We start from the raw sequence: 17105 nt of genomic DNA, 5'->3' as shown, positions 1-17105 counted from the left end.
ACAAAAGACTCAATAAAGATTCACCTCCCATATATATAGTTATAGATGCATAGTAGGTTGCCTAACTCGTCACTTTCCTCCCATGAAGAATTCATCATCAATGTTATTCTCTATCTACAATGACGAGGTGCCCTAGATCTTACTTACCACTTTAATTATAGGGAAGGTGCATACTCAAAAGATTCCTACCTTGCCCCATCAAAGCTAGCCAATCATGGAGTTCAACTATCTTATAAGTCAAGCTCACTCACCTCTCTCTCCATAAGGTGAAATACGATGTCAGTATAGGTAGTTAGTGATTTTAGGGTGTCAGTTAGTACATGCCTCTTTACTTAGCAGTTATCAATACACTCATCCTTACCTACTTGTCTATATGCACTCTACACTACTTTGCTTACTAAAAGGTAGTCCAATTAAGTTTAAGGAAGGCAACCTACCCTTTAGCCAACTAGAGTGTGACACATGTTTAAGCAAAGTCTGTAGAGTCATCGAGTTTTGTATTTTTTATTCATATGTTGATGTGGCCATTCATGTGGCCCTCAAGTTGCTACAAATGAAGGGTGAAGAGGATCATTTTTAATCTTTTAACATATTGAGCATCAAGTGACACTTATTCTACAAACGTTTGAGCTAGTGGACTATTATCACTCTCTCCATTTTTATATAAATTTTTAAGTCACACTCTCGGAGCTTTGCTTGCTAGTATGATCAAGTATCACCCATAGAGAAATTTGAATCCAGCACATATGTAGTCAATTTAGTCCCAAACTATCACATTCCTTCAATTTAGTCTCTTGAATTTACAAAATTTGTTCGAATTGGTTCCTCATATATAAACTATGATAAAAATTTAATTATATTAGTCCATCAATTATATAAAATTGACTGTAATTTAGGCTTCATTTGGGACGGCTTTTTTATTGCTTTCTAAAACGGAGTTTTAATACAAAAATAAAAAAATTTGTATTAAAACTCCGTTTTAGAAACCAGTAAAAAAGCCGCCCAAACGAAGCCTTAATCTATGAGGAATCATTTTGGATTAATTTTGCATATTCGATATACTAAATTCGAGTAATGTGATATTTTGGGATTAAATTGGCCACATATAAATAGTTGTAGACTCATATCGTTGCCGGTGAAGTGTTCATCGTCGAAAGCCTGACCTCTCCACCGAACATCGGTCTCGTAAACTACTAAGCTTCTCGTTTCTGGCGGCTGCAACCTATCTTGAACCAAAGGATTGTGAAAATAAGCTGAAGAATCCATGGAGGATGCGGGACAGCTGCAGTGCGTGGGGAAGTTAGAGATCGTGAAGCCAAAACCTGTCGGCTTTCTGTGCGGAACTCTTCATGTCCCAACTGATTCCACCTTCCCCTCTTTCCATGCTGCCATCGTTCCCGCTCCCCACACGTAGTCCTTCTTTACTCCTTTTATACCCTTGTCTTTTTCGATTTCAGCTCTAACCTGTGTTTTAAATTGATTCAGAATTGGAGCTCCGCGCTATCAAATGCTTCCTGCGGAGACCGACCTCAACACTCTTCCATTACTCTCCAATTTGCCAGAAAAAGCTTTCTTAGCGGAGTCTAATACCAGTGAAGGTGAATTATATTTGCCTTTTAACTCAGTGTTGTTTGAATGCATTAAGGATTATAAATAAGGATGCATGATTGCTGTAATGACTGCATTAAAGGGAAGGAAAAAAAAAATCGCCTTTGCGAAATCTAGTCGTGTAGCGCGGCGATATAGGGATCTCTACCTTTATGGCGGCACTGCTGTCCTTATTCCATAAAAAATGATGAGTAGGGTGGATGAATCGCCATCTGCTTCATCAGTATTTTGCATGCAATTTGATTTAGTGTCTTTCGTTGTGCTTTCCTAACTCAGGTTCAAAGTGACAAGCATAATAACTTTTCAAGCCACTGATTATTTTTGTGAACTAGAATGATTAATTGATGAGCGATTCTCCTTACGAATGATTTTATTTTACCTTCACTGTCACAGAAAAATCTAGTTTTGTGGATAATTTACAAAGTTACTGTATGACTTGTGAAGCCTGCTATCTTATGAAGCATAGACAGACCATGCTGTGTGATATAATTAGGATGCTGTTATAAAACAAAGCTTCATATGATTTTCCATTAGTCATATAATGTCCATGCACATATAGTGAAGATTGATTCTATGCATCATTACATCATCGAATATTCATGTTTATGTTCATATACATGGATTTATATTCATAAATAACGACCTTCACTATACTGCATGTACAAAATCATAGATGATAAGGAGATAAGGATAGAGTACATGATGTTGATTTAGAATACTAGGAATGATTAGTTGACAATATAAACAAGGTGAGATGGTTTTTAGGTGAAGTTGTAGAAGGAATTTGCAGGTGGCAATTGAGGGTCTAGAGGGTTGAGAATTGTGCTGTATGACTAATGTTTTTGGAATATCTTCCTTTGGAAAAAAAGAATATGAGACTTTTTATTGTGTGTGAAGCATGCCATTCGTTGATATCTTTGCAGTTGGCATACATTTGCTATCATATATGTCAGTTTCTACAAGATATATTGGCATGCTTATCAGCATATAACTCATATTAGCATATTCTATATGCGGCCTACTGGTGCTTCCTGCCTGGTATTTCTTTTCACCAAAATGATTTGTGTGTGTTTATTGGAGGTGGTAATTTTCTAACACAAATATTTTACTATTATTAGTGTTGGAATTTAATAAAATTGCAACTTGATAAAATGCCTAAATTAATGTCAGAACAAAAGCAAGATGTAATTTTGATAATTTTGGAGCAAAAGAATTAGAAAGCAAAGGCCAATCAAATAAGCAAACATAAAGGTGTTATGTATTTCCTTCCATAAAGAGCATCATACGGCGCCATTCCAGTACTAGAATGAAAACTATTATTGTATGCAATTTCAATTAAAGGTATATGAGTCTCCCAATTTTTACCAAAATCTAAGACACATAATCGTAGTAAATCTTCTAAACTTTGAATTTTCTTTTCTGACTGTCCATCTGTTTGAGGGTGGAATGTAGTGCTGAAAGTCAATCTGGTGCCCATAGGTTCCTTAATTTTCTTCCACAATCTAGATGTGAATCAGACATCTCTATCAGAAACTGTTGATTTTGGAGTTCCATGCAATCTTATCATTTCATCAACATATATCATTACCAATTTTTTTACTGAATATATCTTTTTAATTGGTAAGAAATGTGCGGATTTTGTCAATCAATCTAGAAAAAATCCATATTGCATCCTGACTCTGCCTTGACCTGGGTAATCCAATCACAAAATCTATTGCAATTTCTTCCCATTTCCATAGGTATAGGTAAAGGTTTTAATTGACCACCTGGCTTTTGATGTTCAGCTTTAATCATTGGACAGAGAATGCATTTTGCAATAAATTTTATAACACTTCATTTCAATCATGACCACCAAAATAATTCTCTAAATTCTTGATACATCTTCGCACTGCCTAGATGAATTTAATAATCAAAGTGGTGCTTCCTGCAATATTTCTTCCCTTAAATTGTCAGTATTTGGATTACAAATTCTACCTCTATATATCAATAATCCTTCATCACCCAATACAAAATCTTTCATCTGTTATGCTTGCATTTTCTTTATAATTTTCGGAGCTGTACATCTTAAGATAAGGAATTTCTTATTCTATCCTTTAGTGTGGATTGGAGTACCGGATGATTCAACATCATAATTTTAGTATCCTTTTGATTAACCACTAAAATTTCTAATCTTTTCATATTTCTAATTATCTGCTCATGCTGAGTAATCAACCATCTTTCTACTTAATGCATTTATAACTATATTTGCCTTTTCAGGATGATACTGTATATCCAAATCATAATCTTTAATGCGTTCCAACCATCGTCTCTGCCTTAAATTGAGCTCTTTTTGATTAAATATGTACTTTAAGCTTTTATGATCTATGAATACTTCTGATGCAAGACATATATGAAAATACAATTTAAATAAGAATTTTGCATGCTTGATGATTAAGAGCAAGTTAACTAAAGCTTTATGGTGATTTAGACAATGAAATAAAACACAAAGAGCGGTAACAAAAGCTTAGGTCAAGTCACTTGCGAAAGTAAAAGCCACAAAACAACCAATTACTCTTGACGTTGCATACAAGATGGGTTTCAAAAAAAATCCCTAGTCTAACAATAAGAGTAGTGCAATGAAAGATCTCTCACACACTTCCTACAAAATACTAAGCTTTTAGCGGAGCTTGACAAGATTTTGCATGAATCAAATAAAACCACAAGCAAGGATCAACGAAGAAGGTAAGAGAGAAGGCAAGAGTTCACCCTTTACTAAGATTCAACCTTCTTGCAAGCTTGAACAGCAGTTGGTGGCTTCTTGGATGGCCTGGATAGCAACAACCCAAGCTTGAACCTTTGGACAGTAAGCAGCCAACCTAGGACAGCGATTCCGGGCAGTTTCAGGCAATAACGATGTCTCCCCAAGGGGCTGGACAATAGGTAGCTCCTGCTGGGATACTAGACAGCAGGTAGGTGGCCTTGGACAATAGTTCTCTTAGGTTTGGAAGAGAGGACAGCCTCTGCTAGAATCGAGGAATTTATGGACAACAAGTAACTTAAAGTTCAAAGGAGAATTATAACTAAGCACTCTAATTCAATTTTGAAATTTGAAATTGGGAGTTAATACTTTCCTAATATAGATCATACCAAATAGGAAAGGTTTCAAATATGAAATTTGGAATAAGAATTTGAATTCCTTCCCTCTCAATCTCCCTACTCCAAGTTTGGAAAGAAATTAAATGGGGAGGGAGGCAAGGGGTCGGCGGCATCCATAGGGTGGAGGGTTTGGGAAGAGGAGTTATTCCTTGCCTCTTTTGGAATTCTAATTAAGGAGGGAGGAATTAATTCCAATCCAATTCAAATTTGATTTGGATTTGATTGGATAAGTTTCATAAAGTAGAATTTTATTTTAGGAAACAATTTGAATTTGGGGAGAATATGTTTGAATTATTTCCAAGAGTTGAGATTGGATTTAGGAAATAAATCCAAGGACTCAATGAAGATGGGGTCGGCGGCTTAATGGACTAGGGAGGAGTTTAAGGAAGCTTTTAATGCTTCCTTAAATGAGGGAATCAAATTTGGGATGAGATATTTCATCCTAATCTAAATTGAAATTAATAGGAAAGGATTTGGGAACTTTCCTAATATAGGAATGATATTTTAGGTAACTTTTCAAATTCAAATAAATTTGAATTTTGCAAAGTTAAGTTACCTAAATTATTCAACCCAATTAGGAAAGGAGTAATTGTAAGCAATGATGGAGAGAAAAATCCAAAGGGGAAGGGGAAGGGGAAGTGACTTGAGCTTGGGTTCGGTTGGGTAAGTGAGCCGGTGGTTGTAGTGGGGACGGATGGATGGTGGTGGTTTGAGGTTGTGGTGCTGGGAGAGGGTGGGCCGGTTTTGGGTGTGGAGGGAGGATGCGTTGGATGGCTTGGTGGTGGGAGACATTGGCCGGCGGCAAGGTGGGGTGGCTAGGGAATCTGGCGGCTAGGAAGTAAAGAGATTGAAAGGAAAAAATAACGATAAAACAAACCATGAACCCGGCTGTCTCCAAGGTTGGTGGGTGATTCGTTTTCCCTCTATAGGGATCTCTCCAATGCTCTCTCTTAGAACTCTCACAACTCAAAGAACACATGTGCAGGAATTTTCTTATAATTCATTCATTAACCCTCAAGGAAGAAGGAGGCTTTAAATAGCCCATAGAATGAAAAAATATAAAGTACTATAATGCCCCTTGGGCTTACACATACCTAAGCCATTAAGTAAGGGCAAAAAATAGAAAATTATAATAAAAAATTATAAAATAAAAATAATACATCAATAATAAATATGAAAATCAAAAGTAGAGCGATATAATCATGGCCGTAGATCGACGGTCACACCTTTAGTAAACTTTCCATGTCTTGAGGTCATCATCAACTTCGCACCTAACTCCGTATAAATAATGTTTCCATATTTTGAATACAAACTACAATAGCTAATTCCTAATCATGTGTAGGATAGTTTCTTTTATGGACTTTCAATTATCTTGAAGCATATGCCACTACTTTACCATTTTGCATCAGTTCACATCCAAGATATCTCAATGATAAATCACATAAAATTTAGAATCCCTCTATTCCTGAAGGAATTATTAATATGAGAGCATTCATTAAGAAATTCTTCAGTTTCTGAAAAGCTCATTCACATCAACCATTCCATTTAAATTTTATTGCCTTTTGAGTTTACCTGGATAATGACATTACAATCTTAGAGAATCCATCTAAAAATCTCATGTAATAGTCAGCAAGACCCAGAAAACTTCTCACTTCTGAAACTGTAGTTGCCTCGACCATTTTGTAATAACTTGAATTTTATTTTAATCAACTGAAATGCCTTTACCACTAATCACATGCCTAAAAAAATTTACACTACTCAACCAGAATTCACGTTTTGAAAATTTAGCATATAACTTGTTTTCCGTAAGTGTTTGAAATACATAATATAGATGACTGGAATGACTTTCTTCTTTTTTTTTTAATAAATCAAGATGTCATTTATAAATATAATAACAAAAATATTTAGGAATGATTTGAAAATTATGTTCAGCAAATCCATAAACATTGTTGGAGCCTTCGTCACTCAAAAAGGCATTACTACAAACTCATAATAACCATATCTTGTTCTGAAAGAAGCATTAGCAATATGCTCCTTAATGCGTAGCTGATGATACCCAATTGCAAATCAATCTTAGAGAAAATAGTAGCTCCCTTAAGTTGATCAAACAAGTCATCAATTCTGAGCAATGGATATTTATTTTTAACAGTGAGCTTGTTCAATTCTCTATAATTAATGCATATTATGAAACTCTTATTATTCTTCTTTTCAAACAATACTAGTGCTACCCATGAAGAGGAACTTGGAATAATAAAGCATTTATCTAACAACTCTTGTAATTAACTTTTTAGCTCCTATAATCCTTAACTACCATTCTCTAAGGTGCTTTTGCAACTTGTTTTGAATCCGAAAATAAATCAATAGTGAAGTCTATCTCTCTTTTTGATGGTAATCCTAACAAATCATCCAGAAATACTTCTGGATATTCTTTGGCTACATGTATATCCTTCAACTCTTTAATTTCTTTATTTGTATCTTTTATTTGAGTTAGGAAGCATAAATATCTCTTGGATACAAATTTGTAAGGTTTCATATATGTTATTACCATTGAAGAAAATCCTCGATCCCCATAAAATTTCCATTATTTTTCATCTGGGAATTTAAATTTAACTATCTTCCTATTGTAGTCTATTATCACAAAGTGATTTGATAATCAATCCATTCTCAAGATCGTATCAAATTCTTGCAATGGCAACACATTCAAGGTTATTTCAAACTCCCTTTTATTTATTTTAAAAACTATTTGACATATACTATTAAAATTGCTTGTGGATCCATTTGACATCAAAATTTCTAAAGATGTAGTTGTTTCATAAACATTCAACCCAACAGATTTAACAAATTCCTTTGAAATGAATGAGTGTGACACTTTTGTATCAAAAAGAATTTGTACAGGCTTTTCTTAAATTATTATCATTCCTATAAAATTTTCATAAGAATTAACATATACATATAATTATATATTTATTCTCATTATATCTTTTACTATTTCTATATTATTTTATTACTTGATTTATTATGCAATTAATAATTTTTTTTTTCATGAATTAAATAAAAAATATACCTATAATCACTTCAGGTGAGTCCTTCGCATCCTGCAGAGATAGTGCATATACGCTAGGCTGAGTACTGGATCGAACTTGACTTGGCTCTGGAGTAGAAGCAACTGATTTTATCATCCTTGGTTTTCCAATATTTCTTTGAGATCTAGCATTCATCTTTTATTCTCCTGATGGTCTTTGCCCAAGTGTAGGATAGTTCTTGGCTATATGACTAGGTTTATGACATTAGAAGCAAGTAAATGTCCTAGATAGTCATTCTCCCTTGTGTTGCTTTTCACACTTGCTATAATTATTCAGGCTCATTTGACTACCACTGCTACTGGGTTTTGCCTTCTTCCAATTAAACTTCCCAAACTATGAAGTAGATTTACTGTAAGAATCCTGATAAGCTCTCATAACATCACCACCCTTCCTCTTCTGAAATTTATGTCTTCTTTAGATATTTTGAATGTCTATTTCAATCATTTTAGCTCTCTCTACTAACACAATATAATCTTCAATCCCCAGAAGAACAAGGGGTTGCCTGATTGCATCTCTAATTCAAATAAGAATCAGTGACATTTTTTTTCTACAGTATGTACTAACTGAGAAGCATATCTAGATAATGTGGTGAATTCAGCCTCATATTGCATGACTCATCTATCTCCCTATACCAATCTTAAAAACTTATTATGCATCTGTCTCCTCACAGAAAGAGACACAAGCTAGTCTCTGAACACCTAAGTAAAGTCATCCCATTTAATTTGAATGTTAGGTACTCCAAATTTATCTTGATGTTAGCCCCTCCACTATCTTTCAACCTCACAATAAAGTACAAAAGTTGCCAATGAAAATTTCTTCTCTTTAGGGCAAAACATCCCTATAAAATCTTCTCAATCCATAGCAGCTAGTTTTCTACCTTAGTCGGTCCCTCTACCCCTTTAAATAGCGGCGTTCTCATATCTTGAAATATCTTTAAATATCTTTCCATAGTCATACTACTGACACTAGTACTTTTTGATGGTTGATTTTTTTAGTCTAGAATTAATTTTGTCATTGCTGTCATCACTTGTGTTAGTGCATCAGAGTTAACAACAACATTAGACATTGCTCTTTCTAAGTCTTATTCAGGATCATTCTGGATCCTGAAATACAATTAAAACTTTTCATAAATTTATAATTTATTATCAAATCAATTTCAATAATCAACCTAATGGTTCTTTCAGTATGATTCATATCTTAATTGGTCTCTGATACCACTTTTGTCACGATCCGGCCCAAATACTTAAATTAACGAGGCATGAACGAATAATCAAATATTTGTAAGATTTCTTCAAATAAAAAAAGAGTTTATCAAATATGTTTCAAAGAAAATTGAAGAGCCATTAATACAATTTTCTTATATTAAACTACTAATAAAATTTTTCACATGCATAACATTTATCTAAATCATATATTACTTGCTTTCACTTGTTCATCGTTTCCTGTAGACATATTCCTTTTATTCTTTAGCAATTTCTATTTGTAAGGAGACTTGCCTGAAAGTTTAGTTTAATAGGTTGAGTTTACATGATAAACTCAATTGGTAATCATACTTGTAACGTAGAAATTTCACATACATAAAAAAGAATTTGTTTAATAGCTTTTTTTTTTCTTTTACATGTATATATATGCATATATATATATATATATCATTTCTATTATATTTTGTATACAACAGTTAGGTATATAAAATAAAACATATATGTATTTTTGTCTTTCTTACACTTAAATTGCTTTTCATTATTTTTTCATTTGTCCATTTCTATTATACATTTATTTCATTTTTATTTTCATTTACAATTACATTACTACAAGAGCACCATCTAAATATATCTATAAAGGTACAATAATTTTCATTAATATTTAATGTGCACGTGTATGTTGTTTTTCTAGCCAATACCATGCGGGTAAGAACTTCTGTAATTGGCATTGCATATATCTTTTCTTTTTCCATTTTATGCTTTTATTTATATTTTATAAATTATTTTATGTATTTTATTCATTATAAAACTTGAACTATGGCGGTCAACATTAGAGACTAAAGGTTTTTGCTTGAGTAGATCTAAAATGGAATATATGGAGTGTAATTTTAGTAGTAATAGACCTAGTGAGGGGTTTGTGACTTTGAGCGATCAAGTCATTAATAAGAGTACACGTTTTAGATATCTTGGATCTATTGTTCAGAGTGATGGTGAAATTGATGGAGATATTATCAGCAGAATTCAAGTTGGATGGTTGAAGTGGAGGAATGCATCGGGCTTATTGTGTGATAGAAAAGCACCCCTCAAACTTAAGGGAAAATTCTATAAGATGGTTGTGAGGCCTGCAATGCTTTATGGTGCTAAATGTTGGCAATTAAAAGAGAAGCATAATACTAAGTTAAGTGTGACAAAGATGAGGATGCTCAGGTGGATGAGTGGCTTTACCCTTAGAGATAGGATACGAAATGAGCATATACGTGAAAAGGTTGGAGTAGCTCCAGTAGAAGATAAGATTAGAGAGAGTCGCTTTAGATGGTTTGGTCACATAAAACGGCGGCCTTCCAATGACCCGGTTAGGAGAGTAGAGGTATTAGATTTGACTTATGTTAAGAAAGGTAAAGGCAGACCTAAAAAGACTTGGTTAGAAAATATTAGGAATGACATTTCTTTATTAGATTTAAATGAGAATTTGACTTTTAATAGGACACAATGGAGAAAAAGTATTCATGTAGCCGACCCCACGTAGTGGGATAAAGGCTTGATGTTGTTGTTGTCGTCGTCTTGGAGTTTCCATAAAGCAATATTTTTGGCTCCATAAAGCTATATTTTTGGCTTCACTTATATTGAGAAGCTTTTTCACTTTTTGCTGCTAACTTGAGGACTTGAAGATTACTCTGGATATCATTTTTAAATGCATTTTGGTAATTTGCTGTTCTGCTCTTTCTAGTGTTCTGTTGTTCGGGAATTTACGATTACAATTTATTGATGCTTTGTTACTAATTTTCTCAATTTTGAGTATCTTTGTTAAAACATTTAAGCAATTTAGGATAACACCTTGTTGATGCTTTTTTACCATTATTCTCGTTTTTTATAATCTTTGGTAAATTCTGAACTTAAATCTTTTTTTTCTCTACCAGGTATACAATGGGATAATAGTGTGCTCTCTCAAAATCTTTTTAAAAAATGTGAAGCACTTGCGGTATCAGGTTTGACGGAATATGGTGATGAAATAGATGTTGTTGCTCCGACAGACATCTTGAAACAGATTTTTAAGATACCTTACTCGAAGGCCCAACTATCTGTTGCTGTTCAGCGGATTGGAGATACTCTCATTCTAAATGCAGGGTATGCTTTTAAATACGCATTAAATTTAATTAAACGTAATGAAACATGATGGTTTACGGGTTTCTAACTATTTTGTATTTTTTTGACAAATTAAGCCCCAATGTTGAAGAAGAAGAAAAGCTTTTCAGAAAACAAAGCAACCAATCTAAATGTTCCCATCCTTCAATATTTTTGAATTTCGCAATGCACTCAGTAAGAGCAGAGGCTTGTGATTGTCCGCCCAATCACCAACCTTCATCACAGAAGCAACCAACCTCCACTAGCTTGCCTGTGAACTTTGGACTTGTGGAGGATTCTTATGTGTCTTCCACCCCCTCACGTACTAGTAAGTCTCAGATTCTGGATCAGAAATCCAATAAAGGGAAAAAGCCTTCCCAGTCCAATAATGAGAAATACTTTTGGGACAACAAGATGAATAAGCAAAAAAGTGGTTCAGGTTCCGTCAAAAGAACTCATATTGGCGAAAATCCAAGACGTCCAATACAAGATTCTGATCAACGCAGGAGACCTGTTAATAATGGCTTCCTGAGGGTTCTATTTTGGCAATTTCACAATTTTCGGATGCTTTTGGGTAGTGATATGCTTCTGTTTAGCAATGATAAATATGTAGCAGTAAGCTTGCACCTGTGGGATGTAACAAGACAAGTAAGTCCAATAATAATCTGGAATCTTACATTTAATTTCATGAGTTACATTTGTCATCTAATTTTCATTCTGACAGGTCACACCACTAACTTGGCTTGAAGCCTGGCTAGACAACATTATGGCGAGCGTGCCTGAATTGGCTATCTGTTACCACCAAAATGGTGTTGTTCAAGGCTATGAACTTGTGAAAACAGACGATATTTTTCTACTTAAGGGTGTATCTGAGGATGGAATTCCTGCATTCCACCCACAAGTTGTTCAGCAGAATGGTCTTTCTGTGTTGAGGTTCCTCCAAGAGAACTGCAAACAAGATCCTGGTGCATATTGGGTATGCATGTCTGTTTTATCTCCTGTAGCAAACATAGTGAATCTTCAGCACGTTTTTTATTTATGGATTTATGTATTTTAAATGAAATTTACATCCACTGGTTTATTTCCATAGATTATTGTCAGTTCATGGTTGTTTATTTGTCCTTCATTTTTTTTTTCAGCTCTACAAAGGTTCTGGAGAGGATGTAATACAACTCTTCGACCTGTCTGTCCTTCCTAAGAGTCATCCAGATGACAATCATGATAAGGCCCCCAGTTCTTTATCGTCCTTAATGCAAAAAGGAAGAAGGGATACCATGTTCTCTCTTGGGACTCTTCTTTACCGTATTGCTCATAGGCTGTCACTCTCAAAGGTGCTCTAAAACAGAGATTCACTATCATTTTTTAGTAGGTGCCTTGTGTTCTGATTGATTTATAATTCATGCAGGCACCAAGTAATCGGACAAAGTGTGCAAAGTTCTTTAAAAAATGCCTGGATTTTCTTCGTGAGCAGGACCATATGGTATTTATGTGTTTCTGTTTTGATTCTCCTCAACTTCCGACTTCAAGAAATGTAAATTCATAAAAAAAACAAATTTTATTTATATTTTTTATGCTAGGTGGTTCGTGCATATGCTCATGAGCAATTTGCTCGACTCATCTTGAAATGCTATGAGGAATTGGAGCTAGCATCTGACACAATTCTTGTAGAACCTGAGGCTAGAGTGACTAATTTGGAAGAATGTTCAGAATTTCCATTCTCAATGTTTGGTTTAGTTGGGCATAGCACAGGGATTTCTCAAGATGATACGCCAACAAAAGATGGAAATACTATTGCAGGTGCATCTTTAGATACATCTGTCTTGCTTAACATAGAAGAAGCCAATTCACGAACTCCTCAAAATGATTCCATGTACCCAGCACCAGTTGCAAGAGATTTTTCACAAACTACAGCTAATTTAGAAATGTGCCAGATATCTACCTCTCCCAGTCTACCTAAAATAGTTGCGGATCCAATCTCCTCCAAGTTGGCTGCGATACACCATGTCTCTCAAGCAATTAAATCTCTCAGGTGGAAGAGGCAATTGCAAAATGCTAGAGGAGATTTTTTTGATCCTGGAAACAGATTGAATGAAAAACCAGCAACAGTCAACTTATCTCTTTGCATATGTGGTGATGTTAACTGTATTGAAATCTGCGATATTAGGGAATGGCTTCCAAAAACTAAAATGGACCAGAAGATGTGGAATCTTGTCTTGCTACTAGGAGAGTCGTATCTAGCTCTTGGGGATGCTTACAAGGAAGATGGGCAATTGCATCGAGCTCTTAAGGTTATTGAATTAGCTTGTCTAGTTTATGGATCAATGCCACAGCATCTAGATGAGGCTCGATTTATCTCATCTATGGACAGTGGGGAATCATATCAGCTTAAGTTCAAAGAAAGCGATGACACCCCATTTTTTCTAAGAGATGCCCAAGAAGACCTAAATTTCAATATCTGTAAGGAAGGTTATCTTTCTGAACATTTATCTTCTGTCTATTTATTCTGGCCTAAGGCCTGGTCTCTTATCGGGGATGTATATGTGGAGTATCAAAGAACGAAAGGTAAAGAAGTTCAGGGAAGAAAAGATGATAGAATATCAGGTAATGAGCTTAGGGTGTCAAATGATGTTGTAAGGGAGGTTATGCGTCTTAAGAAGAAGCTCGGACAATACATGAAAAACTGCAGTTCGTGCTTACTGATAAACTGTAGTTGTCAAAATGATAGAGCAAGCAGTGGCAACAGTGCAAGTAGTAGTGGAAATGCTCCCCCATCTTATAGCAGAAAGCATAACAGAAAATCAAACTTGAGGGCTTCTTTTTTACATTGTGGAAACAGTAATGATACTAGCAGTTCATGCTGGTCAGACAGTTTTAATTCTTCTGAAAATGAGCATTGTGAGAACGACAATGAAGAAGATGATGAGCATGACAGTCCAACAAAACCCTCTAATCCATACTTAACAGTTTTAGGTATCTTGGACAATGAAAATACAGTAGATAACACACCTTCTATGCAAACAGTCTTTTCTACATCAAGTTTCACAAATGCATCTAAAGTTGGAAATGGAGGTATTTTCAGGTTTCTTGGAGGTCCTGAACCAGATAATGTAGAATACAATTTGTCAGCTGCTATGTACTGTTATAATGCAGCAAGGAATGCTATGAAAGGCTTTAGTCTTTGTTCGCCGGAGTTAACTTCTATACTAAAAAAGAAAGGATGGGTTTGTAATGAACTAGGCCGCTATAGACTTGATAAAAAGGACTTGTCTTCCGCGGAAATTGCATTTGCTGATGCAATTCAGGCATTCAAAGAGGTTTCTGACCATACCAATATTATACTTATATACTGTAATCTAGGTCATGGGAGAAGATCATTGGCTGAAGAACTGGTATCCAAGTTAGACGAGCTTATTGAATATGATGTCCTTCAAAATGCATACAAACAGGCCATTAAGACTGCAAAATTGGAATATTTTGAATCACTAAAGCATTATGATGCTGCAAAAATGGAACTAGATTCCGTTAGTGGAACTTGTGATACTTTGTTATATAATGAAGTGTATACACAGTTTGCTCACACATACTTGAGACTTGGAATGCTTTTGGCAAAAGAAGGCATTTCTGATAACGTTCATGCTGGTATTAAAAAGGACTATTCTGTAAATGTTAGCGCACTAGAGCGACATAAAAAGATAACTTCAGCTAGTGATGCTTTTAGGGAGGCATTGTCCATGTATGAATCTCTGGGTGTGCTGCGGAAACAGGAAGCTGCTTTTGCACACTTCCAACTTGCCAACTTTCATAGAGACAATTGTTTGAAACTGGTAGATTTGGAACAAAAACAACTTAGCTTTGCAAAAGGAGAAAACAAGCATCTAAAGGCCAAGTGGTATTCTACTTTAGCTGATAAGCACTGGAAAAAAGCTTTAGATTTCTATGGCCCTATGACACATCCTGTCATGCATCTAAACATCCTCTTGGAGCAAGCAGCCCTTTCTATAGACCTCTCAATCTCATTCCATTCAAATGCAGTATGTTTCGCTGAACTGTTAATGACTTGTAGTGTTATGGTTTCTAGTGTTATTGTATTAATAAGTTTTTAATAGTTACCATAGCCTAATATATCTTATTGGTGTTTTATAGGTTGCAATTAGGCGTTCTTTGCCGGTGTGAGGCTTGTTTCTAATCTTTTGTTGATGATTATAATCAGTTTTTAAGTGAAGGTGAGCTGGATGCCCTATTGTTAGGAATAACACCTTTTATTAGAAAGTGATTACCATTGAGCGAATATGATTAAATAAAAAAAGAGATCAAAAGCCACAAAAATTCATGAAAATTTAAGTAGTTCGTCCATATTAAACCTACATCCAAGAGAGATGACAGAGGATTTGATTCAATTGGGAGATGCCACTTAAGTGTACAAAGTAATCGAGGCATTGGAAAGAATTTTCCCCAACCATAAGTACCCCCAACCTATCCAGAAAGAAAGATTTTCTTAGTGCTTCTTAGTTTTGTTGCTGGATTGCGACAATATATTGTGGCAATCTTCAGTTTTCTTCAATGACTACTTATTTCGTGGACTATTCTTGTGTGATTGTTTTCATTTGCAGTCTTTCCTTCTACAGACATTATAGCATTATTTGACTTCTTTCACTATACCAAGTTGCAGTATCTCCTTCCTTGGTGCTACAAATATACTTGGTCTTGCCTTTGGCTATTGTTCCTTCCTAGTACTGTAGTTTGGTAGGTGATTTATTTCATTCCTTGACATTGCACTGTAGGTAAATTTGGAACTTGCCAGGAATGAAAATTTAAACTTTTGTAATTTATTTTTTAATTGAAACTAAGATTGTAAATTTGTTGTTCTTGCTGAAATGAAACTTGTAATATTATGTTAGATCTGGGAGGATTTTGAGAATTTATATATTTTGTTATAAATAGGACCTCTAACGCATCTATAAGTTGAAATTTGTATTATGATATGCCTTGGTATAAAAAACTGCCAACAAACCAAGAGAAATTCAGCAAACCGCAAATTTTTATTGATAAGAAACGAAATACGAATGAGCAAGATACATCTGTCCTCTTTCGAGAGGACCCTCCCAAATTCTAGGCCCCACTAGATTCCTCACACAAATAGTGGATAGCAAACACTCACAAAACTTATCAATAAGCATGATCCCTGACCTTACTCCAAACTCCCCCTTAAATAACCCTGGCCATAATAACACAAATAGAACCTTCCTAAACAATTAAATATAATTTAGGAAACCTTCTTAAATAATTAAACATGAATTAGGAAACCTTCCTAAGCATCATAAACATAATTAAGAAACTTTATGAAATTATTAAGACATTGATAAACATCATAAACACAATTAGGAAATATTCCTAAATGATTAAAACATGTCTAAATATCATAAACATAATTAGGAAATTTTCCTAACAGTTCCCCTTTGATTCCTCCTCCTTACCTAATGAATCATATCGTCCCTGGTCCTAACAAGATGCCCCCCTTGGGCATATCAATACTATCCCCAAAAAATGCATCTTATCCTCAAGGTAGAAGGATTGGACGTCGGTCATGACTTTCTTTAGTTGTTCGAAGACCCGTGTTGCTGCTTTCCCCCAAATGAAATTGTTCTTCTTCAGCTGCTTCATCTCTATTTCCTTATTCCTTAGTTGGCATATTGCAATCGCAGCAACATTAAACATGCATTGAAGCAAATTCTTATCATCTCCTATTGATCGCAATTGATTCCACCAGCCATGACTTGTGAATGCTCGCTCTCTTTCCTCAGCCTCTGAAAGTTGAGAAGCCATTGCTACTAGAGCATTTGATGATATGCTCACCAGTTCATCAAGTGATGGTAACATTGATAATCTTGTGTTTGGTAACATATTTGATATTGAGAGTGTCCATTCTTTCCTTTTGGAGGACTAAGCTCCCCATAAA

General features: G+C 34.9%; 1 protein-coding gene across 2 annotated transcripts in view; it reads left to right on the top strand.

The window, feature by feature from the left end:
* Positions 1–1127: 1127 nt before the first annotated feature.
* LOC110109334 overlaps positions 1128–17105 on the top strand; it is a 30334-nt gene continuing 14356 nt past the window's right edge. The window contains exons 1-9 of one of the 2 annotated variants that reach the window (XR_003700645.1): positions 1128–1410; positions 1486–1598; positions 10945–11152; positions 11248–11797; positions 11874–12125; positions 12289–12480; positions 12555–12629; positions 12727–15180; positions 15293–15372. Coding sequence is in view for 1 of the 2 variants with exons in the window: in XM_020840354.2 (XP_020696013.1) it covers positions 1265–1410; positions 1486–1598; positions 10945–11152; positions 11248–11797; positions 11874–12125; positions 12289–12480; positions 12555–12629; positions 12727–15180 (3990 nt within the window). In the remaining variant the exon portion in view is untranslated. The remainder of the gene's footprint in view (positions 1411–1485; positions 1599–10944; positions 11153–11247; positions 11798–11873; positions 12126–12288; positions 12481–12554; positions 12630–12726; positions 15181–15292; positions 15373–17105) is intronic. The other variant, XM_020840354.2, reaches the window with a different exon arrangement.

The sequence above is a fragment of the Dendrobium catenatum genome, unplaced genomic scaffold, assembly GCF_001605985.2.
Source record: "Dendrobium catenatum unplaced genomic scaffold, ASM160598v2 fragScaff_scaffold_536, whole genome shotgun sequence".
Taxonomy (NCBI): Eukaryota; Viridiplantae; Streptophyta; class Magnoliopsida; order Asparagales; family Orchidaceae; genus Dendrobium; species Dendrobium catenatum.
The sequence above is the reverse complement of the archived record's forward strand: the minus strand, read 5'-3'. Positions and strand labels throughout refer to the sequence as shown.